Below are 23,450 nucleotides of genomic sequence, written 5' to 3'. Positions count from 1 at the left end.
GTTATACATGTTTCCAATGTCATTTCTAGTTTTGGAGCAAAATTCTCCCCTCAGATCCAAACTGTGGCTATGGGATCATGCTGCAGATGTAAGGAGAGAGTTTTATCCGTGCTCTGAGTTTTTCTCTCCCTGTTCCCACTTCAGTTTCAAAAGGGAAACAAATATTACAAAAATTATAGTAATTGGAGCACTCACCAGCACTTCAGAAAAAAAGTATTTTCTTCAACATCCTTGCTGCAATGTCTCATTAGTTGCCACTACATTATATTTAAGAATCACAGAACTATTTTCATATTTCAAAATAAAAAGACCCACCTCATACAAGCAATTAGGGCCTGATCCAGAGTCCACTGAAGTTATTGGAAAAGCTCCCATTGATTTCCATGGACTTTTGTCCTTAATGAAAATAGAGATGAATTTTCTATACACAATTTGATCCATGCAGTCTGTATTGTAAACAAAAAGGCTATCTTGTGATGATGAAATTTGAGCTTCTGCCTGCATAGAACCTGTTGCAAAGCCCACTGTAGTCAATGGGAAAACTCCCTTAACTTGAATGGGTTTTGAATCAGGCTCATAGACTGCATACAGTATGTAACCCCTGCAGGTTCCTATAAAAATAAAAATTAAAGGGAGGCAGAATTAAACACGTTTTGTGTGAATCACACTTTCTCTAACCACAGGTCCAAGATGATGCATTTTAAAAAAGTAATTTACAATAAGAGAATTGAATTAACACTAGTGTGGGTGGAAGGTTAGCTTGCGCCTAAAAACAAGTGTCTCTTCTATAATAAAAGAGAGCTAAGAGCTATGGTGATAAAACTTTGTGGCAAAGCATGAAGGATCACCGCAACCTATCTCATCCCTTATTTTTATTGGGCTAACAGGCCCCAGTCAGGATCACCTCCGCTGTACTATCCACTCCTGCCTGTTTGTGGATGTCCAGGCCCTTGGAGAGATCGCTGAACAGGCCACACAGCTGTAAGCCACTGATTTCTTACCCACCCTATTTCCACAAGTGGAGGAGAGAACAGTTACAGTCCTTAATAAAGATGTCATCCTAATGTTTTACAGAGTTTGACTGTTGTACAAACTCTTCATGTGGCTGGAATCTGGGGGATTGACTTAGGGGAGCTCTCTGGGGGCAGGGAAGCGGGAGAATAAAGAATATTTTTAGGTGGTTTATTTCATGCTCTAACAGGAGTGTATTTATGAGCTGAGAAATGGGAAATAAATGTAACTGTTAGAATAAAAAAAAAATTGACCATGCAACCATTTTAATTTGCTAAATATCCCAGACTGTGCTTTTCAGGGGCTTTTGTGAAATGTGAATAACCTTTTCTGATACTATATTACATTCAAAACAGGAGCTAGCTTCCCACGGACCATGACAATTTGGATTTTGGAAACTAATAAACGGCCAGTTAAAAGCAGCAGTAATGATATTGCCAGTCAAGAAGATATGACAGGTGTGTCTAAGTAATAAGCTCTTTCCTGTTTAAAAAAGAAAATGAAAAATGCCTTTGCTTTCAAGAAAGGGTTATCTGCATAAGACACGCCGAATAGCTTACCCAAGCTCCATGTTGAGCAGATGGAAGGAATAATAACACTGAAGCTATGAGGAGTCCCTACAGGGTGGGTCAGCTGGAAGGTCTAGTTCATTATCTGTTGAAATGTAAATTTTATGTTGCCATGGGGGAAGGGGAAAATGGATTACGCCTTTGTTTAAAAAGACAGGACTCCATGTTTCCTATACTTCAGCAGCAATGACGTTTGCTGAAGCCTTCACTCCCTACTACGGAATCAGGAATCAGCATCTAAGCTTTCATCAAAGAGAAATTAAATTTCTAGCCCTTCTGGCTCTGAAGAAAGATTCCAAAATGTGAGCCAAGTATTAACTGATTTAGTCTTGATTCTCCCTACTCTGAAAATGGACAGCTTGAAACAGTAGGCCTGATTTTGTTACATTGAAGCCTCTTTATGATGCTGTGGCAGTGTAAAGGAGACCCAAAGGGGGAGAAAATGGCCCCCATGCAAACCTTCCCACCCTGCATAGAGGACCTTCCTTGCCTATTTTGAACTGTCTTAAAGGTTCTATGATGCCCTAGTCTCAGCCCTCTGTGTAGGGAGCGGATTGGTAGTATCTCCAACATACCCTCAGAGTCCACTCCTTTGTACTTTGTCTATTCTCTGCTTCCAGGACTCCAAAAAGCCCTGCTTTACAGGTGAGGAAGGTGAGGTGGAGAGTGGTTCGATATCTTGCCCAAGGTCACACAATGAGTCAGAATAGGACTTTGGGCCTCCTGTGTCTCAATCCCAGTCCACTAAACCACACTCCCCCATTTAGAAGGAGAAATGTGGTGGGAATTGTTCCAGATGCTGCTGTGACTTACCGTATGATGTCTGATGGGTGCTCATGAACTGTAAATTAAAGACTGATTCTGAGTTGTACTGGGCAGCAAATCTGTTTTACTGAATCTATTTGCCTTTTTACTCATGCTATTTAGTATGAATTTATCCCTCGTGGCAAAAATCAGATTAATAAATAAATTTTATTGGTAGGATTAAACTTCAGCTCTGAATTTCCTTGAATTCTGAGGGTTTAAATTAAAGGTTATTTTAATAGAAGTTTTTTGGTCTAATCACTTGTGGCATTTCTGAGGCAATTAACTTTTTATTCTTCCAAGAATGCCACAACCATAAAGAATATTCATTATGTCCCTATGTCCTGCAGTATTTGGTGGAAGACGTAGGCTATGCCTACACTAGAAATACTACAGCAGTACAGTTGCAACATGTTATAGCACTGTACTGTAGACACTACAGCAATGGAAGAGGTTCTTCTGTCACAGTAGTAAATCTACTTCTCCCAGAGGTAGAAACTAGGTTGATGGAAGAATTCTTCCATTGACCTAGCATTGTGTATATTGGGGCTTAGATTGGTTTAATTACATTGCATAGATCATGAAAAATGTTTACAGCCCTGAGCAAAGCAATTAAAATGACCTAACATTGTAGTGTAGACCAGCCTAATGTGTGAATGACAGTAGAGTTGCAGAAAAATAAGATGAGGACAGTTAGCTGCATTCACAGAGAGAATTGTGTCTTAAGTCATTTGGGGTACACAAGGCCAGGTGCGGGGGACAAGAAGCCTTTCCTCCTCCCCAACCCTTGTGCAGGGTTTGAGCACCATCCTGATTGTTGTGCTTCCAAGACTTGACCTTACAAGGCACTGAGTGCTCAAATCACATTGAGGAAGTTGATCAGCACGTGAAAGAATGCTGAGTTCATTGCAGGAGCGTCCCTCCAGTGCAGAGCTCCCAAAAAGGAGAGGGGCTATATCTTGAGGAATGCAGAGGAAGCACACACTCTATCCGATAGCAGTGCCTCTGTTTTTCAGGCTCTTCCACTGTAAAATCAGTAAGTAGGTTTTGTAAAATTCACTTGCACTGCTGGAAAAATGCTTTGTGTGGAGGTCTCAAATATATCAAACCCAGTAGCTAATATGCCTTCCATGAAGTTGATGGAGCTCTTGTTTCACAGGAGATGGAGAAATTGCACTTAGGATAAACCAACAAGCCTGTTTGTAGGGACTTCTAAACCTGAAGAAATCAAAGGCCAGGCAGGAAAGAAATAAGTCAAGAAATGGTGGAAATAAATAAAAGGCTGCCTGCTGAGCAGGTTACAATAGTGCTGCTTTGTCAGTCTCCTGTGAAGGAATGTGTTTTCATGTCAGGTCAGGGGTGAAGGAGGCTGAAGTGTTGATCTGACTTTCTTCCCAGAAGGATCAATGTGTCACCTTGATTTAAAATTAACACCATTTGGGGAGATTAACTTCTAAGCTACACAGTGCTTTATACTAATCAAAATATGTGAAGAAAATTAACACAAAGTCTTTAGTTCTCCTCAAGGGAGACACTTTTTGGAGTTGTTTCCACTTGATTTAGTTTTTAAATGAGTATGGCTATAATTGGTAATTAAGCTGGCTGCATTTGGGGTATACAGATGAAGATGAAATGTGGAGTTGCTGCTTCTGAGGGGGAAAGAAGAGTAAACATATGGGAAGCAAATGAGGGTAATATGACACAACTCAGTTTCATTAACATTCAGTATTCAAGTCATGCAGCCTCTACTTCATGTTAACACTACATTTGCTGAACTTTGTGTTTAGATTATATCACAGTCAGTAACAAGGCTGTAGAAAATGCAGAGTTTTCATACATATCTGCCATTAGACCCTAAAAATTAGATGGACCCGTGCCTCAGTTATAACCTAAAGTTTAGAGATGAGCCAAGGTTACAAAGGTCAGATCTAGATGAAGATCCAAATTTCCCCAATGTCTGGAGGACATCTGAAAAGTACAGAATAATCTCAGCTATCACTGTTCCTTTGCTTTATACCAGGCAGAAATTTGCACTGTAGAGAAACATGTCTTAAAACAATAAATAGTTTATATGCATGCCCCACTTTCCAAGATAGTCAAGCATCATTCACATGAAGACCCTGGCAGGTTTAAAATATTTCAAGTCCTTTCACAGGGCCTGTTTCTGTTGGTCATTGTTTAATGCCTATACACTCTCAGATGGTGTGTCTCCCAGGTCATTTGATGCAGCTTTGAGTTCTTTGTTTTCTTAGTTCTTTGAACCACCAGACCAAAGCATTCTCTGTGCTTTGTTGGGGGAGAAGGGGAGAGGAGTTTAAAAAGACATGTTACTTGCATTGTTTCAGTATTGTGGATTTGCATTAATTACCCCCTATTGTCTTTAGTTCCTGCAGGAAGTGCTGTTTATCTTACCCATTTAGCCAGGAGTATAATCACTAACAAGCCCTTACAGATACATATAACATTTATAAAGTTAATATAATAGTCTTTGAATATTCCATGATTACATAGCATTTGTCACAGCATCATTCTGTGGTTTGTAAAAGGTGGTTTCACTGGATGTAGTTAAATCTAATGGTATGTAATAAATGAATTGCAATAACATGTATATGGTCAGTTTTAAGTTTCAGATTACAAATTGATTAGGGGAGCACTTCACATTTTAACTCAAAAGGAATTTAGTTGCAACAGGTTCATGTTTTTATTTGTTTCCTGAAAGATAATGTAAAAATTAGATGGTGGCAATCTGTTAATCTATTACAGGGGAAGTAATCTACTAGAGTTCTGGCTTTCTTTCCTGTGTGCCCAGTTTATACCTGAGAAAATAGTTTTGAAAACTGTGACATGACAGTATTTACAGGCTTTGGATTTTTTTTCTGAATATTATATGTGTGCATGTTTTTGTTTGACCATCAGAAATTGGATGACTTAATTATTTGCTGTTTAATCTTTCAGTTGTTATTATTTATGAATACGCATATGAAGTAAGTAATAGTGTGATGTTGTTATGCGTGAAGTAAGAATCTTCTTCTTTTCTTCTTAGTTGATGTGATTTTTACAGACTTTACACTGCGAATGGCTCTCTATGCAATAGGGATATAGGACTATTGTCAGCGAATGGGAGTTAATTATGGTCACTGACATTGTCTTTATGCCTCGAACTGTGTAACATGTAGTTATAGCAGTGGTTGGGATTATACTGCATAACTGTCTTGAACTGATAATATGGATAATTTGCCATGGACATCATAGGAAGTATAAAATGTATGAAAAAATACAAGTCATGAAAAGTTAACTTGACATATTTGTTACTAATTGTTTTATTCTCAGAATTATAGGGGAAAGTGATTTTGTGCACTGCCCTTATAGAATTGTGCTGTGATTGCGAAGCACCTCATTTGAGTAAGGGACTCAAATTTTCCACTCATGTCAACATGGAATGTAACTGTGACATCAGATAGCTGCAATTCTGTTGCTACAACAATCCAAGGCTGTAGTCAGCATGGCACCAGAACAGGTATTTTGGCTCTGTGGGGGTGTGTGAAGAATCTGTTCAATACTGGAGGTCTCGAGAAATGTAGCAACAGAGGAGGCAGAGGAGGAGGATATTGAACCAGACATTGCTGAGGACATCCTTATTCCCCTAGACAGAGATAGGTACATAGAGGTCTTGCTAAAGATGAAAATATATTTTATGAAAACTTAGTCTTTTCCCACTTTTAACACACTTGTAATGGGGTATATGGACCTTTAAGGCCAGAAGGAGAAGTCTCAGGAGCCAGGCTGCTCGTTCTAGGAATTCTGCAGCAAACAGAAATCTAGGAAATGACTGACAAATGTTTTGAGAAGATAAATGGTACCAAGGTAACAGCTGGGGTCTAGAAAAACCCAAGGCAATTGCTCTCTTTAGGGCCTGGAACCAGGAAGGAGTCTTGTAATGTAGGATGAGGCAGAACTCCCCCTCAGCTAATCAGGACAAGTTCTGGAAAGAAGAACAGAAAATGTTCCATCTCTTTCCTATTAGGAGGGAGACACATGTAGGAAGAGGGCTGCCTGCTAACCTCTTCCAGGCCAGAGAGAATAACATGGAGCTGTTTGACTCTGCCTCCAAACTGTAGTGTTGGAGAAACAGCAGACACCATGCCTGGGGAGAAAGGAATATTTGGTTGTGGAGATTTTGTTTCAGCTAGGAGAAGCTGTCTCAGTGTCATAGCCTGCCCATTTTAAAAAACAGGCCTTTGGGTCAAAGATTTCTTCAGCATGAGCCATAAATGCTGGAACTAGGGGTACTGGGGGTGCTATTGCACCCCCTGGCTTAAAGTGGTTTCCATCATATATAGGGTTTGCAGTTTGGTTCAATGGCTCTCAGCACCCCCACTATACAAATTGTCAGGGGCTTTCCCTACACAAGCGGCATCCCAAGTTTGGGAAACACTGCACTAAAAGATCTGGGCCCTCATGTTTAAAGGACAGTTTTCACCCTTTTAACACTTTTTTGTTTTAGATGATCCTAGAGGGAGATTATGTTCAAATGGAGACATAATTTCCATAGCACTATGATGTGACACACTAGACTGTGATATCACGGTTGGCTATAGTAGAACAAAAGGCTGGAATATGCTTGAGGGAGACCTTAATGGAGCACAGATAGTTTTGATACTATCAGAGGTAACAGAAAAATACTGACTATACTACATTTTCTATTAATGTTGTTTTTTCCAAGTTTGCTCCTGTGTGATATTATCTCTTTATGACCTTCCCACCCTTCAACTAAAGATTGAGTTCACTGTGGTATCTACTGTGATTTCCTCAGTCCTTATCAACTGGGAGATACAGTGCATTCTAAAGGCTCCTCTATCACATGCTGTGTAGAAAAACTGTGAAAGTTAGCACAGTGAAACTAGTGGGGTTCCCTTCAGATTGCTCTGTCATAAGGGCCTGGGGTTTGGTCCACTAAAACTGGCAGGCATATGTTCTGAGACCCACAAGGAAATTTCACAGATCTCACAATACTTGGGGGAGACGAGTATTTTTATGGAGGTGCACTACCTCGGAATTAATCTCTGGGCCCCTTTCCCACCATGACAGTGTGGCTCCCTCAGGAGATGGGCTGCACTCCAAATGCTGCAGCCTCTTCTCCCCATGTAGGCACATTCCAATGTGCAAAGGTGTGAGCAGCATGAGAGTCAGCGCTATCTCACCTGCTATCTCATACTTCTCTGCTATGAAGTGGGGTGATGCTGAGAAGAGCAGTCATCTCTCTCTACACCTTACCCACTCACAGCCCCCACTCCTGTATCTGGACTCCAAGTCCACAATGTGTCTGCAGAAGAGCTTCCATGGGATCTGGAGAAGGGGAGACCATTTGCTTCTCCCCTCCCACTACACATCCCATTTGCACTTTCTTTGGAAGCCCTCCGCTAATCCAAATGAAGGTGACATTCAGGCCCTAAGTATCTCCAGATGCCAGACTTTCACTTTCCAAAAGGGTGACTCAAAATATTTTTTTAAAGTGTTATTTTGGATTAAAAAAGAACCAGACATGATGCTCATTACATGGAACCAGCAGGATTTGAAATGAAATAGGATTAGTTCCCTATCCTGCTGAGTTGTTTTCAAGTACCCGGAATGGATTAACAAAACAGGGTAGCTCTTTCTGAATTTGATTCAGGACTGTCAGTCAGTACTTTTTCTTGACTTTGCTAGCCAAAACTTTTAATGAACCCATCAATGGAAACTAGGCCTTTGTCAACAATAAGCCTAATACTTTCTGACAGTCTTTAAAGATTAAGGCTCCGCTTGCACATACATTGATGTGTCCTTTTAGCTTTAATTAAGTAAAAAGCAGAGCTAAACACAGTCTTTACTATTCATTTAGTTCAGTATAGAAAACACATGTATTTAGCAGTTGAACATGGCACTGTCTGCAGCTTTTACATAATGAAAAATTGGTTCTATATGATGGTTTCTATAAGATGGCTAGAAATTTAGCACGTTTTTGTTTAGAAATGTTGGAGTATGTATTTTTATACAGCTCATCTCTGTGCCCCTTAGGGTTCCCAAGGTCAACAAGCCAACATATTTTATAGGAACTGTCCATCTTCATGAGGCATCTCTCTCTCTCTCTCTCTCTCCTTTGCCTACTGCAGCTCAGCATTGAAACTGCACTTCCTCACAGTGGTATCTGGTAATATTGTACCATTCGGGGCAACTGCCTCTGTATTTCTCCTCAGTGGTCTGCAAAGGCACCCAATCTCAGGCTTCCAGCTCCACAGCTGGTGCCTTTCTTGGGTGCAGACCCTCATCCCTCTCCCTTCTGACCAGGATATTTCCAGGCTACACAGTTCCCTGGCTTCACTGTGATATTCCCAGGAGAGACAGGCTGCTTAAGTACACCTGCTTGTTTTGCTTCAGAGATTGATAACAGAGTGATTGTCAATAATTATAAGTTACCACACAGCTCTTTCCATGCAAGCCTATTTTATTCTGAAGGTAAAAGCACTACAAAGAAAGCATATTAAAAACAATGAAAGAACCTGGACGCATGCTAATAAGCTTACCAGACACCATTCCAACTCTAACATGGACTCTGGCAAGAGAAGTCTTTCTTTGTGCTCACAAGTCCAACACAGCTCCAACCCAGAACAAGCACATAGTCTTATGGGGCCTCAGTAGGCCAAGATGTTCCAACTCTTCCCTAAGAATTGGGGCCCTCCGGTGATGAGAAGTCCTGTCCATTTGCTGGATCAGAAAGAAGGCCCTGAGCCAGTTTAAAACCGAGCTATTTATTCAAAACTCCATTCTTTGTCTGTTGGTCTCTGGATAATCCAGTTTGAACCAGTATATGTGCACCTCTTCATGGGGATGGCTTCAAAGGGCTGGTAACAGAGGAAGTACATTAGCATCACTCTCCTCCTAGAGAAGGTACATATAATTCCACAATAACACACACAATAACATTTTTAATACAATGGACTGCCAAAGGTATTAACCCTAATTCAATCAGGTTTAATTTAAGAGAATAAAGTTTATTTTAATTCCAGAAGGTTTATCCAGGATATTGTCAGTCTGTCACACTGTGATACGGCACAAGCGCTGACTCCTGGTGCTACGGGATGACTACATATATAAACAATAAGCCATGATGCTAGCGGTCAGAACTAGCATCACAGTGTTCTGTCAGTGCACTTTGACTCATGCACATGTACCGGGATGCCAGTACTAGCCCCACAATGACCTCCTGCCCCTCAATACGAGACACACAGCAGGACCAGAATAACTTAACTATTGGTGTGATGTCAAGGGTGTAGAGTAGCACTAGTTTAACTAAGGACATATGGAGGATGTGGTTCTCTCTTTCTACAGGGTAAACAAAGCATTTTTAGTAAGTGTTAAGATTTTTTGGATTGTTTACGTCTCTTTTTTTTCTTTAGGAAAAAATGAAATAATTACAAATGAAATGGAACTGATGAGCCCCTGCCGATATCATGTCAATGTGCACATGAGCACATAAGGAGCCAGGAGCACACTAACATCAGGACTACATTACAGCTTTGAAGCCTGTCACATGAGGCAGTACTATAAAGACAGGCACAGTCTACTTTATATTCTGTTGGTGCAGCTTGTGTTATCAGTTTTCTAGGTAAGTGCAGCGCATTTGCTAAGAGCCTAGACACTCACATACTTCAGCAGTGGCACATCTGTCTGAATGCTCTTTCAGACTTGTATGTGGTTTCAGGGGAATTCTGCACATAAAAGAAAAAAAGTCTTTCAGATGTTTATCATGGAAAGACACTGGCACGTCATTAAAGCTTCCTTGCTCGTTAAAACGGACATCAGTCTAGTTTTGCATTTTCAGGGTGAAGGGAGAGGATTTGCCTTTGGTTCACATAGCTCTTTCGGATCTCTGAAAGGGCACTGCAGTTTCATGATGCTATAAATGAAAGGTTGTGCATCTTTTAATTTAGCTCTACCACGTTGTCATTGCTGTTGTTATAATTTATTTGTATTACAATAGCACTTAGTGGCTCCCAATCAGAGATCAGGGCTCCATTGTGCTAAGTACTGTATACACAAGTGTTGAAAAGACTAGAGTTTACAATGCAGGTTTACAGTAAGACACAACAGGTAGATGAAATGGACAAATGGGCATATTGGGAGGTCAAGGTATGAGTAAAATAAGCAGTAGTCTCGGGTCACTATTGCCCAGTCATCATGTGACTGTGCTCTGTAGGCAGCATGGCAGAAATAAGACTATGGGAGGGATTAAAAGAGGACAAAAAATGACTTTACAGTTTTTCCCATATGGAAGGAGCAGACTGGTAGAAAGCACAAAGGTGATTGTGGGAGAAGTAATGTAAAGGCGTAAAGACCAACATTAGCGGCAGAGAGAAAGTGGGAGTTGATTGCTTGCTAAGAGAATAAAACTGATAGATAGGGTAGAGCCAAATAATGACGGGCCTTAAAGAAGAAGACAACAAGAAGCTTGTGCACTGGAGAGGAAGCAGTCACTGGGGGGAAGCCACAAAGATGAAGGAGGATAACATGGTCAGAAGGACAATCTAGGAAGATGATCCTATCAGCAGCATTTTGAATGATCTTTAGGAGAATTGCAGTAATCATGGTTAAAGGGAAGAGTTTACATTAATTGAGGCATGAAATAAGGGCCTGGACAAAAGCTTTGACAGTCAGAAAAGCAGGGCCGGCTCCAGAGCCCAGCGGGGCAAGCACCTGCCTGGGGCGGCCCTTGGACCTCCCGCAGGCATGACTGCGGACGGTTCGCTGGTCCCGCGGCTCGGCTGGACCTCCCGCGGGCACGCCTGCGGCAGCTCAACCGGAGCCGCCGGACCTGCGAACCGCCCGCAGCTGCGGGAGGTCCAGCCGAGCCGCGCGACCAGCGGACCCTCTGCAGTCATGCCCGCGGGAGGTCCGCTGCTCCAGCGGCTCGGGGGCGCCTCCCGGGCATGACTGCTTGGGGCGGCCAAAAACCTAGAGCCGCCCCTGCAGAAAAGGCTGGATCTTTGAAATGTTATACGAAGAAGCAGCAGCATCTAGATACAGCCTGAATGTGCTGATCTAGAGAGAGAACCAAGCTGAAGATGATACCTAGATCACAGGCCTGAGAGACTGGGAGGATGATGTGGTATCCACAGTGATAGTGAAAACAGGGTGAGGGAAGACTACTGGGGGCAAGATCAGCTCAATTCTGGCCATGCTAAATGTAAGTAGGTGACTAGGAGATGTCAAAAAGACAGGCTGAAGTGCTGGATTGGATGGAGGGAGATAGATCAGCAGTAGAGAGGTAGATTTGTGAGTCATTGGCATAAAGATAATAGTCAATGACAAGTTTGTGGATAATACCTAGAGATAGGACACAGAGTGAGGTGAGGGGCTAAGGAGAGAGTTTTGAGGGGATGCACAATGAAAAAGGGAGTGAGGAGGGAGAGGACCTACTAAACCAGATACTGAAGCAGAGATAGGTGAGAGGTCAGAGGTGAATCAGGAAAGCACAGTCACAAAAACCAATATGAGGACATGGTTTAAAGAAACAGAGAGTGGCTTGTCACGTCGAAAGCCTCTGAAAGATCAAAGAGGAAAAGGATAGAATAGAAGCCCTGGAATTTGGCCGGGAGAAGGTCATTAGACTTTAGTGAGAACAGTTTCATTAGTTTGGACAGAGTGGAAACTAGATTGTTGGGGGTCAAGGATGGAGCTGGAAGTGAGAAACTCAAAGCAGCAGTTTTAGACAGCAAATACAATTCATCTGAAGTGGCAGTGGCTTTGTAAAGGGTGTTAAGATCTATAGATGAAAAATGCTGCATAAGCACTGCTTCAGAGCAAAGACTTATTATTAAAAACTAGGATCTTACTCATGGGAGTCAGGAATTTTCAGAGTTTTTCCTGGAAAAACAGAGAATGGGGTAAACTAGTAAATATTGAGACTGCTCAGGTAATTTTCTTAATTAGGTTATTGGAACAACGTTTTACGAGAACTTGGAAGGAAGTAGAATCATTCCACTCCTCTGCCTCACATCCGCAGCTGCTGGAGTAGCCATAACTCCACTTTGTTTCATCATGTCTCTAATCCACTGTAATACCTGCCACCCCCTCGCTACTGTGACACAATGGAGTAGCTGCTGCTCCACCCCGGTCCTATATGACTCAGAGGAGTAATTGCAGGTTGGCTTAGCTACCTCACTTCTGTGACCCACTGGATGGATGTACAAGCTTATGGATTCACTTTTTACTTCAGGAGAATATCTGTTTCCCGGCTACCACACACATTTTTTTTTAAATCTGCTGGATGTTGAAATTTAGATGAAATCCTAAAGTAAAAAAACAAACAAAAAAACCCCCACTCTCTCTGCTACTAAAATTTTGTATTTAATAGCAAGATGATGACACTGTCAATAAGCAGGGCCGGCTCCAGGGGTTTTGCCGCCCCAAGCAGCCAAAAAAAAAGAAAAAAAGCCGATCGCGATCTGCGGCAATTCCGCGGGAGGTCCTTCACTCCGACCGGGAGTGAGGGACCCTCTGCTGAATTGCCGCTGAATAGCTGGACCTGCCGCCCCTCTCCGGAGTGGCCGCCCCAAGCACTTGCTTGCTAAGTTGGTCCCTGGAGCCGGCCTTGTCAATAAGGTCAATGGCACTGAAGTTAACGATTAATTTCTTCCTTTTAATGTCCCTCCAGTTCATTACAGAACTTAGTGGTATATGTCTAACCTCAGTCCTCATGCTCAAAGGAAACCTGCACAGCACTTTCAAAAGATGAACCTTGGAGCTTAAATTCATAACTCTGCCCGACTCTAAAAATCATGAACTGACTAGATACACTGGATTTATGGCTTATTACAACAATTTGTAACCCACTCCCCCCCTCTTTTTGTCCTATAACTGGAGGGGTGTTAATGGGCCACTCTACCTTGAATGGTCCCTTAGAATATGTGCTAACTACTTATGCTAAACAATCTGCTCCCCCTTGCATTTAGCTGTGATGCCCTGAGAACCTGTCCCAGACCCAAAGAAGAGCTCTGTGTGCCTTGAACGCTTGTCTCTCTCACCAACAGAAGTTGGTTCAGTAAAAGATATTACCTCAGCCCCCTTGCCTTTCTAATAGATTTTTATGTAATTTCTTTTTTTTTAATAAAGCAAACTGGAAAAAAAATCCATCGTGCACAACCAGATTGACCCCCGCATGGCTCAGCAGCAGGGTTTGGATCTTTAGAGCCACAGCAGAGCCACACCTACTGCTTGAGCTAACTGAACAGCTGATTGCGATAATAGACTGTTGTCCTCTATGGGGACCAGCCACTAGCAGCGGAAGAGAAACATATTTTGCCAATAGGTTTCACAGTTGTTGAGATACACTGCCCATGGAATGTTGAGACCCTGGACTCCTAGGTCCTATTTCAGGTTCTGAGGGGAGCGTGCTCTAGTAGTCATAGACCCTTCTACCCCTTTTTCCCCAGGCTATTCCCTCATCCTCAGCTCCCCTACACACTGTCTCCCTCTGCTCCTATCCCCTTTCCATTCAAGTCAGGCAATTCCCGCTCCACCACCATGTGGTACAGGTGTCAGCAAGAGGAGCACTGAAAGCATAGAAGAGACAGTCTCCCTCCTTTGTTCCAGTGCCTGCCACCACAGCAGAGCAATTCTAGGAAAAGTCTTGCATTTACTACAGCCCTAGGCTGGAGCATGTATAACACTGACAGACCCTGGTTGGCGGCAGGCAGGATCAAACCTGGAAGCTTAGTGCATGAGCCTCTACCGCAGAGGTGGGCCCCTGAGCTCCTGGCCAGGGAGGCTCACCCCCAGCCTCTCCCCTGCTGTTCCCCCTCACTGCGCCGCCGGGCAGCTCAGCAGGCGGGGGGGGGCGGGAGCAGGGGAGAGCAGGGAGGGAGGCTCACCTGCAGCCTCAGGGGAGCAGGTGGCAGAAGTGGGCGGAGGACTGAGGAGGAGCACCGGGCGGCCGCGCAGCCAGATGGAGAGAAGCGGCGCTTTGAAGGGGAAACCACTGCTTCTCTCCGGCTGCGCAGCTGCCCCTGCTCCTCCTGAGTTCTCCGCCCATGTTCGCAGGATCACATTCCGAAAGGGGCTGGGGGGGTTGGATAGGGGGTGGGGTCCTGGGGGATGGTTAGGGGCAGGAGGTCCCAGAAGGGGGCGGTCAGCAGACAAGGAGATGGGGGGTTGGATGAATCAGGGGCTCTGAGGGGGGAAGTCAGGGGGCGGGAAGTAGGAGGGGATGGATAGGGGGCGGGGGACAGGCTGTTTGGGGAGGGACAGCCTTCCCTAGCTGGCCCTCCATACCGTTTTGCAACCCTGATGTGGCCGTCGGGCCAAAAAGTTTGCCCACCCCTGCTCTACCACATGAGCTAAAAGCCAACTGGCTGTTAGCTAAGGCTGTAGAGCAGACTCACTTTTTATCTCTCTTGCTAAGTGGTCTTGGTGCCACTAGATGGGACAGAACACCACACCCAGGAAGTATGTGGATTACACATGCATTGTGGCGTTAATGCATGTGAAGTCTGGCCCGAGCATAGGAGATGTGAGGGGAATGGAGGTGCATGCAGGGCTGGCTCCAGGTTTTTTGCCGCCCAAGCAAAAAAAAAAAAGTCAAAGCAAAAATAATAATAAAAAAAGCCGGAGTGCCGCCACCGAAGCAAAAAAAAAAAAAAAAAAAAAAGGACCGGAGTGCCGCCCCTTAAAAAGTGCCGCGTGCCGCCCCAAGCACATGCTGGTGCGTAGAGCTGGCCCTGGGTGCATGCTCAATACAGAGTGAATCTTTGAAGAATAATACTGCAATCCTCTAACAAACCTCTACTGAGCAGCTATGAACCAATTTTTCAGAGTTCATAACATGGCCACGTTTGAGTGGATGTTCACAGGAACAGCAAAAAGCACATCCCTGACACCAAATTTCAAGTGTCTGCTCCAAAACATGGAGTTGCTAGAGCACCTCACTATAAGAATATAACATAGGCAATTGTTCCTTAATCTTATTCTTGCAAACAGCTAAGATGTTTTATTGAAACTTTAATAAAAATAAATCAGCCTGTGGCAGGCAACATGCAAGGAAAATTTTATCTCAAAACATGTTAAGTTTAGCAAAGTTAGGAGAAACTGAATTCAGGGCTTTATAGTGTAAAGTGTTAGGCAACTATCAGTTCTACTATCAATTATACAGATAATAAAGTAAATGACATTTTAAAAAAATATTTCACTATTATAATCTAATGTGGTAATACAGGTTTAGGTTCCTTGTAATTTTTATTCTTGACAGCATGGAATCAGATTCCCCACAAAAAATGCAGTGAAAAAATATAATAAACATAATTTAAGTACTGTAGAAACAAGTGTTTCTAAGGAGGAAGTATGACGCAGGAAATATCTTCCTATAATATTAAGCCTCTTTCTTGGTGATGAGTGTGGGTAGACACAATCCCGCTCTGACATACAGCCACTGTGACGTATATAGCTTTTTTGAACTGTGGAAACTTCTGAAAGATATAATCTACGCCTAACAGTTTAACTCACTCAGGTTAAGTACAAGTACAGAGCAGACCTGGTTTTCCTTTCACTTTGGATCACACAACCCATATTTGGCAATTTCCACCCTGTCACCCTCCTCTCCATCCCCACCTTATCTAACCCTTCTACTCCCTCTCAAACCTACTGTCCTCTCTCACTGTTTTGCCTCACTTCTTCACATTCCACATAAAAATAATTTTTTAACCCCTCTTTAGTAAAAACACCCTTCCTTCCTTAACTTCACGAGGTGCTGTTGTGAAAATAACAACCTTGTAAAGGATCAAATTTTGCTTCCAAAAAGCTTAATTCTGCAAGTGGCAGGGCATGCTGGCCCTGATCCACCAAAGTACTTGAACACATGCCTGTAGTACTGTTGACTTCAGTAGAGTCTATGGGACAACTCGTGCATAAAGTACAGAGGTACCAATTTCACAAATGGTTAAGGCAGTTGAGCTCTGTTTATTTTTCTTCTCAATGTTCAACAAGTTGACTCCTGCCTCCTTCCCTATATACAACTGCTGTATTTACTACACATCCTACTACAGTTGTTCTCAACCAGGGGTACGTGTACCCCTGGGGGTACATAGAGTTATTCCATGGGGTACATTAACTCATCTAGATAGTTGCCTAGTTTTACAACAGGCTACATAAAAAGCACTAGCGAAGTCAGTACAAACTAAAATTTCATACAATGACTTGTTTCTGCTGCTCTGTATTCTATACGCTGTAAGTACAATATTTATATTCTGATTATTTTATAATTATATTGTAAAAATGAGAAAGTAAGCAATTTTTTCAGTAATAGTGTGCTGTGACACTTTGGTATTTTTATGTGTTTTTGTAAGCAAGTAGATTTTAAGTGAGGTGAAACTTGGGGGTACACAAGTCAAATCAGACTCCTGTAAGGGGTACAGTAGTCTGGAAAGGTTGCGAGCCACTGGCCTAATCAATGCGAGTCCCAAATGTGTTCTCAGTTACACTGGTGTATCATTGGAATAAGAGCAGTAATTTCCATAAGCCAAATGCAAATTTAGACTGTGGTAATTACATATGGTATTAGGCCCCACTTGAGACTTGAATTGTATAGATTCTCTCCCCATTTGAATCACCCTCCAACCTGTTCACTTAGCACACTGTGTCCCCTGGAAATAAGACATAACAATATAATTCCAGACTGCAGAGGAATGACCCCAATGCAGGGATGTTTGCAGTGGTGTTATCTCTTTCACTGATAGAAGTTGGCCCAATAAAATATAACATCTCACCCACTTTGTCTTGCCAATGCTCAACCGGCGGGGGCCTAAGTGTGTTTCAACACAATATGTGACAAAACCCCAAAACGAGGGACACAGGAAACTGAGAAGACTGTGGGAGTCACCCCGTCACAGACAACGCATGCCTTTTCCTGGAACTTCAACTTCCCCAAGGGCTAGTTCTGAGGTAGATAACTTCCAATCACCAAAGTGAAGGGAGATGTGATGTGTATAAGACTCGGGCAACATTGGGAACAAAATGCTGCCAGCCCTATAAATGGGAGCCATGCCACCAGTGTGCATGGGGGGGGGGGCAGAGTTAAGGTTGCCCCGGGCCGGTCCTAGCACCCACACTGACTGTGGTTCAGTCTAGAGTCAGACCGTTTGCGCTCCCCCTCGCCCGTGTGGGGGAAGCAACGTCACAATGCGCTGGGTGAGTCCAACTGCTGCACATGGGGAGCGTTATTCCACATTCTACCTGGCCCGCGCGCGCGCGAGGGGAGGGGAGGGGCTTTCTGTCCTCTCACTTACCCCGAACCCGCACGGGGCGGGCGTGACGGGAGCCGGGGAGAGGGCAGGGACCACGGTAATCGACCCTCCCCCCCCCTTTCTCTCTAGAGCGATGGTCTCTCCCGGAAGCGCGCGGGCGAGGCCTCGGGGAGCCCGCCTGGCCGCGCCGCTAACAATAGGGGAGCGGGGCTGGGAGCCGCCGGCCTGAGAGACGCGGGGAGCAGCGCAGCGGTGAGGGGGGCTCTGCCCGCGGCGGGGCGGGGGGCCGGCTGGGCTCTGTCCGTCCGTGTCCCGGCCGCGCTGGGCGGGCCTGGCCCCGTTCCTCTGCCGCCCCCGCGAGTCCAGCCCGGGCCCCTGGGGCTCGGCTCCGGGGACCTGCTGCGCCCCGTGCCGGCCGCTTCGCCGCGTGGGGCGGGGGCGGGGGTCGCTCCCGGCCCGCCTCGCCTCGCCTCGCCCGCAGCTGCCGCCCGAGTTCCCCGGCGCGGGTCCGCGTCCTGCTGCTGGGAACCTCGGTACAGTTTCCAGGCGCTGGTTTCAGAGCCGGGGCTCGTGACAGGCTCTGTCCCGGCAGGCTCCTGGCTGCAGCCGCTGCCGGGGCTGCCGGAGGAAACCGGCCTGAACTCGTTGTTGTGCCACCAGACGCCGCGGGCGGGCCGGGGCCGGGGGGGACACACACCATCGCGTGGGGTAGGAAGTGCTTTGTTGCTGTCTAATGTCTGACCGGAGAGTTACGAAGGAGGACGTGGTTTAGGTAAACGTCTCTAGTGCCATTAAAATATTTATGCAGTGGAGTTAACAGAGCGCATATAGAAACCACGTTAGTCCTTGCAGTGTTTTCATGTTGTTTAAATGATGTGAACACATAAGATATGAAAAGGGACAGACATCTGATTGCTTGTATTGCTTTCGGAAGTTACACTCTGATGCATAAAACAATAATACTGCATACATGAGTTTGTAGCCTTTATTTTCTTCAGTGCATCTATGTCCAGAACTCAAACCACTTTCAGGAACCACACGGTTTCTATAGTAAATGTGGATGCATATTGACTGAATAGTGGGTTTTGTTATCTTGTCAAGAAATGCAGAATATATTTCTTGCTTCCTCATTTTGACAAAAGGGCTAGTATAATGTTCTAAAATAACGTTATCACCTTTTCCTTTTTTCTAGGGGCACTATGAATGAAGAGCAGTTTGTTAACATTGACTTGAATGACGATAATGTTTGCAGCGTGTGTAAACTGGGAACAGAAAAAGAAACATTCTCGTTTTGCCACGTCTGTTTTGAGTTAAATATTGAAGGTAAGAAATCAGTACAACTTAGATCAATAGTGTACTTCATTCTAAATGTCCCAGAAAGAGAAAAAGAAGGTTCTAACACAAAATTTAAAAAAGGAAAGTGACTTGGTGGCTTGAAGCCAGAGAGAAACAAACTCTTGTCTGTATCCCTTAGTGCATAAATAGTTATCAGCAAATTTGTAGATGTAATGCATAATTTTAACACTATTTCTAAGTAACTGATAATTTTAAGGATATACTTCCTCAAGGCTTTCAAACCCTGAATATTTAACATACTTTTTTCCATTCTAAATAACTTCTTCCTGAGTAGATAACTTCCATTATTACCCTTTGTCTTTCATGTTTCAGTTAGATTTCTTTATGTACTATAAAAATCAGCTTGGCTGGGCTTTTGGATAAATAAAAATTTGTCTACTTTTTTGTAATCACCTTTTCCGAATAATGTTGTATACTTGCAGTGATAAATAGTATCTAATAACAGGAAATGCTTTTCAAAATACCAAGAGAAATTGTGTAATGGATGTTTTTCTATTTATTTTGGGAAAGTGTATTTGTAGAGTGGTAGCGCCTGAAGTTCCCAGTCAGAGATAGGTGGCCGCCTACGCGGTCTTTTCTTCTATGATTTTCTTTGATTCCTGCCCATGAGCTCAGCAGCAGTGATTGGGCTGAATTAAGTCTTTCCACCACTTCCTGTCTTTTTGTGGCTTCATGGCTTTGTTCATCTTTAAACCTTTTTGTTCTGTCATTCACTGTGTCTATCCAACACATATTTGGTCTTCATCTATTTCTAGTTCCTTGTCCTCTGGTATGTATCACCATGTATGTTATCCTTTCCTAGCTCATTGCTGACAGGTGTCCAAACCATTGCAATGGTATTTCTTCAATCTTACGTGTTTGGCACTGTACAGAAACGTACTTCAGAAGGCACTCTGTGCCCCTAAGAGTTTACAAATGAACTAACATAATTACATAATTATCAGGTTAAAACATCAGTTTTCATAGGAATAATCTAAACAACCATATTGAGGGCAGGGACAGTGCCTGCAGCTTCAAGGGTCCACGTATGTGGATGTTTTTGTGAGACTGAACAGCCTTGTTTTAAAGTGTCAAGTTTTACTTTATTGTACTCTTCTGTGTATGAATTAAATTGCACCACAAAAGGGAGTGCTGCAAATTAGAACTCTTCCATTTTGATACTACAAAGCATTTATGGTGTATCACATTGCTGACAGACTTGGACAACAAAAGTAATCCAGTCTGATTATATAATGGATAGATCTACCCATCCCAGAAGTACTTGTTTAGTAGGGGTGATCCCAGGCCATGCCTGCATTGGAATGCTTTACTAGTATAAGAATACCATTATACGATGCTGGCAAAGAGCTCCTGGTCTGGATGCATCTGTACTGGCAAAGGTGCGCTTAGTACCGGTATAATAAAACAACCCCCAAAGAGTGAATCACGCTGTGCCTGTAAAAGTGCAGATTTTCCAGTAAAGCTGCTTCGCAGTGTGGGCTTTTGCTGGCACAGCGATGTTGGTCAGGGATTACAGCATGCCATGCTGATGACCAATATAGCTATGCTGGCAGAAGTCTAGTATAGATCTGGCCTGCATCAGCCATGGGTGACTGAAAGGGAACAAGTTCATTGGTATGCAATGTATAAAGCTAGTGTGCCTTTCTTGCTGTTCTAAGTAGTAGCATCTCGTCCTTCATCTTTTGTTCTGATATAGGAAAGAACTAATTGATTGCATTTAACATGAAGGAGGGGTGGAGGGTCACAAACTTCATCGCTTGTGTAGGCCAAAAATCCCGGTGTGCCATATTCCTGGTCTCTCTTTCAGGGATTCCCTGCATCTCTCCAATCTCCTCCCCCCCACCAGAGGTTCTCTGTATTCCCCATTTGCACCACGATGGCTGGTGTTTTGCTTCCCATTTCCTCCTCCCTAGATAGCAAGGGCTGTATATAGTAAACGTTCATTTTCCCACTTCCCCCATGCGAGGGGCACTTTCTGCTGCCCCATACCTGGGTCCCTGTTCTCCACTCAAATGAAGGACTGTGTGCACACGCCTCCATACGCACCCATTCCCCTCCCTCCTCCTCCTCATTTCTGTCTGGGTGATAAGTCATTCATGGTATCAATGTTAAACTATTGGGACGCTGAGCAGAGATGAGATAGGGTATTGTTATGTTGGAAGACGTTGATGGATGCTATCAACCAGGGTTTTTTAATCTATAGACTAGGGATTGGCAACCTTTGGCACACGGCATGCCAGGGTAAGCCCCCTGGTGGGCCGGGCCGGTTTGCTTACCTGCCGTGTGCGCAGGTAACCAAACCGGCCCAGCCCACCAGGGGGCTTACCCTGGCGAGCCGCAGGCAGACGGTTGCCGATCCCTGCTATAGACAATTGTAGAGGTGATTTGGAGATTTGCTTATGAGCTGGCAGCAGCTTCATGTGTTTCCCATTGGTCTTGCAGTTTATCCTAAATCAGTCTGGTTCCAGTCTGCATAGAACATTCCCTGAAATATTGGAATTAGTCAGATGCTGCATTCAAAAGTTACCACATTACAAAGAAATGCCATTGAGTTTTTGACCGAGCTTGTAAAGGCCTTAGAGGGTTTTTTGGGAGGGTCAGGGAGCACTGTTGAATTTGAGATCAAGGTCTCCAATACCTTTGCTGTTCCTCAAGCTTTATTGAATGCCAGAAGAGTGAAACTGGTGTGACTCCTTGCTGTCTATAATTATACACCTCTACCTCGATATAACGCTGTCCTTGGGAGCCAAAAAATCTTACCGCGTTATAGGTGAAACCATGTTATATTGAACTTGCTTTGATCCACTGGAATGCGCAGCCCCGCCCCCCCTCCCGGAGCACTGCTTTACTGCGTTATATCCAAATTCGTGTTATATCAAGGTAGTGCTGTATATAAAAATATGCTCTGTTTCCAGTTCTAACCGCAGTTTTAATGCGGACATAATACTAAAGAATGGTAGTTGTACTCCTATCTCCTAGAAGCCAGAAAATATATTGGTCAGTTTGTGTCGCTTTCATGTGCTTACTCTCAACTCATTTTGGTAAAAATTAAAATAAAACAGTCTTTAATGTTGTCACTCATTCAATAAAAAAGGTAGTACACATCTTAATCTAGCAAGCACTTGTGTTTAATACTTCAGTAGTACTGCACCATCTGCCTTCCCTTTTTATGTAGAAAGGGCTTCTTACTGTAGCTTCATCTTTTGGTGATGAAACTGGACAGTTGCTTTGAATTAAAGGATATTGTCAGTGTACTTCAAAACTTGGATTTTTTTTTCATAGTTTTTAAAATAACTGATAGACTTACAGATTTCTCTTTCTGGTTATATTTTAATGCCACCACCTACACTTTAGGATTAAAGAAAACCTGGTGCCATAATCCACCAAATATTTTTATTTGCAGTTCAATGCTCTTGTTGCAGTGTAACTGCTGTGCATGACTTGTGAACATAAATGACTTTGATATTCAGACACTTGCTTCTTGCTGGTAGGAGCTTTGATATAAAAATATTTCTGCTTTTATTGTGAGATTACTGTATGCGTTTGTCTCTCCATACTTTGTTTTGAGCAGGTGAGCTTGAATCTGACACAGTAGTGGATAAATATAGCTTTATAAAAAAAACTCAGATTTAATATGATTGCAACAAAATGCATTTATTTCTGGTAATTTTGTATAGTATTAGAGGTACTAAGACTGCTGCACAAAAGTCTTTGTTATATAGCCTTTATTTTTAAGATTTGTTTTACAACAAGCCTAAAGAAATAGCTATTTAAAACTATTTTTTGTTTAAGGTAAGTGTGATGTGTTTAGGTTCATATACTTATCAATCTAGTAATATTTATTTAAGTGTTGATGCCCTTATCGCCGTAGAATCTGAGGACTTCATAATTACTGCCTTTTGCCCTCAGTATACCTCTGTGAATTTGGGAAGTACTATACATATTTACAGAGGGGAAACTCAACTGAGGCACAAAATAAAACAAGTGATTTTTCTGAAGCCTCACTGAAAGTCTGTGGCTGAGCCAGAAAATGAATCCTGGTATCCTGAGTCCCAGCGCAGTGCCCTGATCACTAGTTCTTTTTTACCTTGAAGTGATATTAAGTTACTTTCACTACCACTTCTTAGACCATTGACTTTCAGAAGAGTTTGACATTTGGAATGTAGACGAGTAGTAGTGGTCTTCAGTTGTTCAAGACTTGGAAGGGGAACACATTGGGTAATCCACAAACTTTTATAACACAAAATGCATCAGGAATTTTCTTACTAGTTTTACATTTGTATCATTCTGTCATCAGTCACTTCTTGCACAAGAAATCAGCAATCATTTGTAGTTGCTAATTTTCTTGCACTGAATAGTTATAAATTATGAGATGCAGAATGTCAGAAATGTCAAGACTTTAAAATTTAGTTGCTGCTTTTTATTTGAACTGGATGGCATC

The 23,450-nt window shown here is 43.2% G+C and overlaps 1 protein-coding gene across 6 annotated transcripts in view; it reads left to right on the top strand.

Moving 5' to 3' along the window:
- Positions 1–5,879: 5,879 nt before the first annotated feature.
- The window catches only part of C1H21orf91 (chromosome 1 C21orf91 homolog), a 36,574-nt gene continuing 19,003 nt past the window's right edge, over positions 5,880–23,450 (top strand). The window contains exons 1-4 of one of the 6 annotated variants that reach the window (XM_045002403.1): positions 5,880–5,901; positions 6,889–7,052; positions 9,818–10,026; positions 18,846–18,976. In XM_045002403.1, the coding sequence (XP_044858338.1) occupies positions 18,853–18,976 (124 nt within the window). In that variant the 5' untranslated portion in view covers positions 5,880–5,901; positions 6,889–7,052; positions 9,818–10,026; positions 18,846–18,852. The other 5 variants (XM_045002399.1, XM_045002400.1, XM_045002405.1 and 2 more) reach the window with 5 other exon arrangements.

The sequence above is a fragment of the Mauremys mutica genome, chromosome 1 (assembly GCF_020497125.1).
Source record: "Mauremys mutica isolate MM-2020 ecotype Southern chromosome 1, ASM2049712v1, whole genome shotgun sequence".
NCBI classification, from domain to species: domain Eukaryota; kingdom Metazoa; phylum Chordata; order Testudines; family Geoemydidae; genus Mauremys; species Mauremys mutica.
This window is presented reverse-complemented; position numbering and strand designations above follow the sequence as displayed.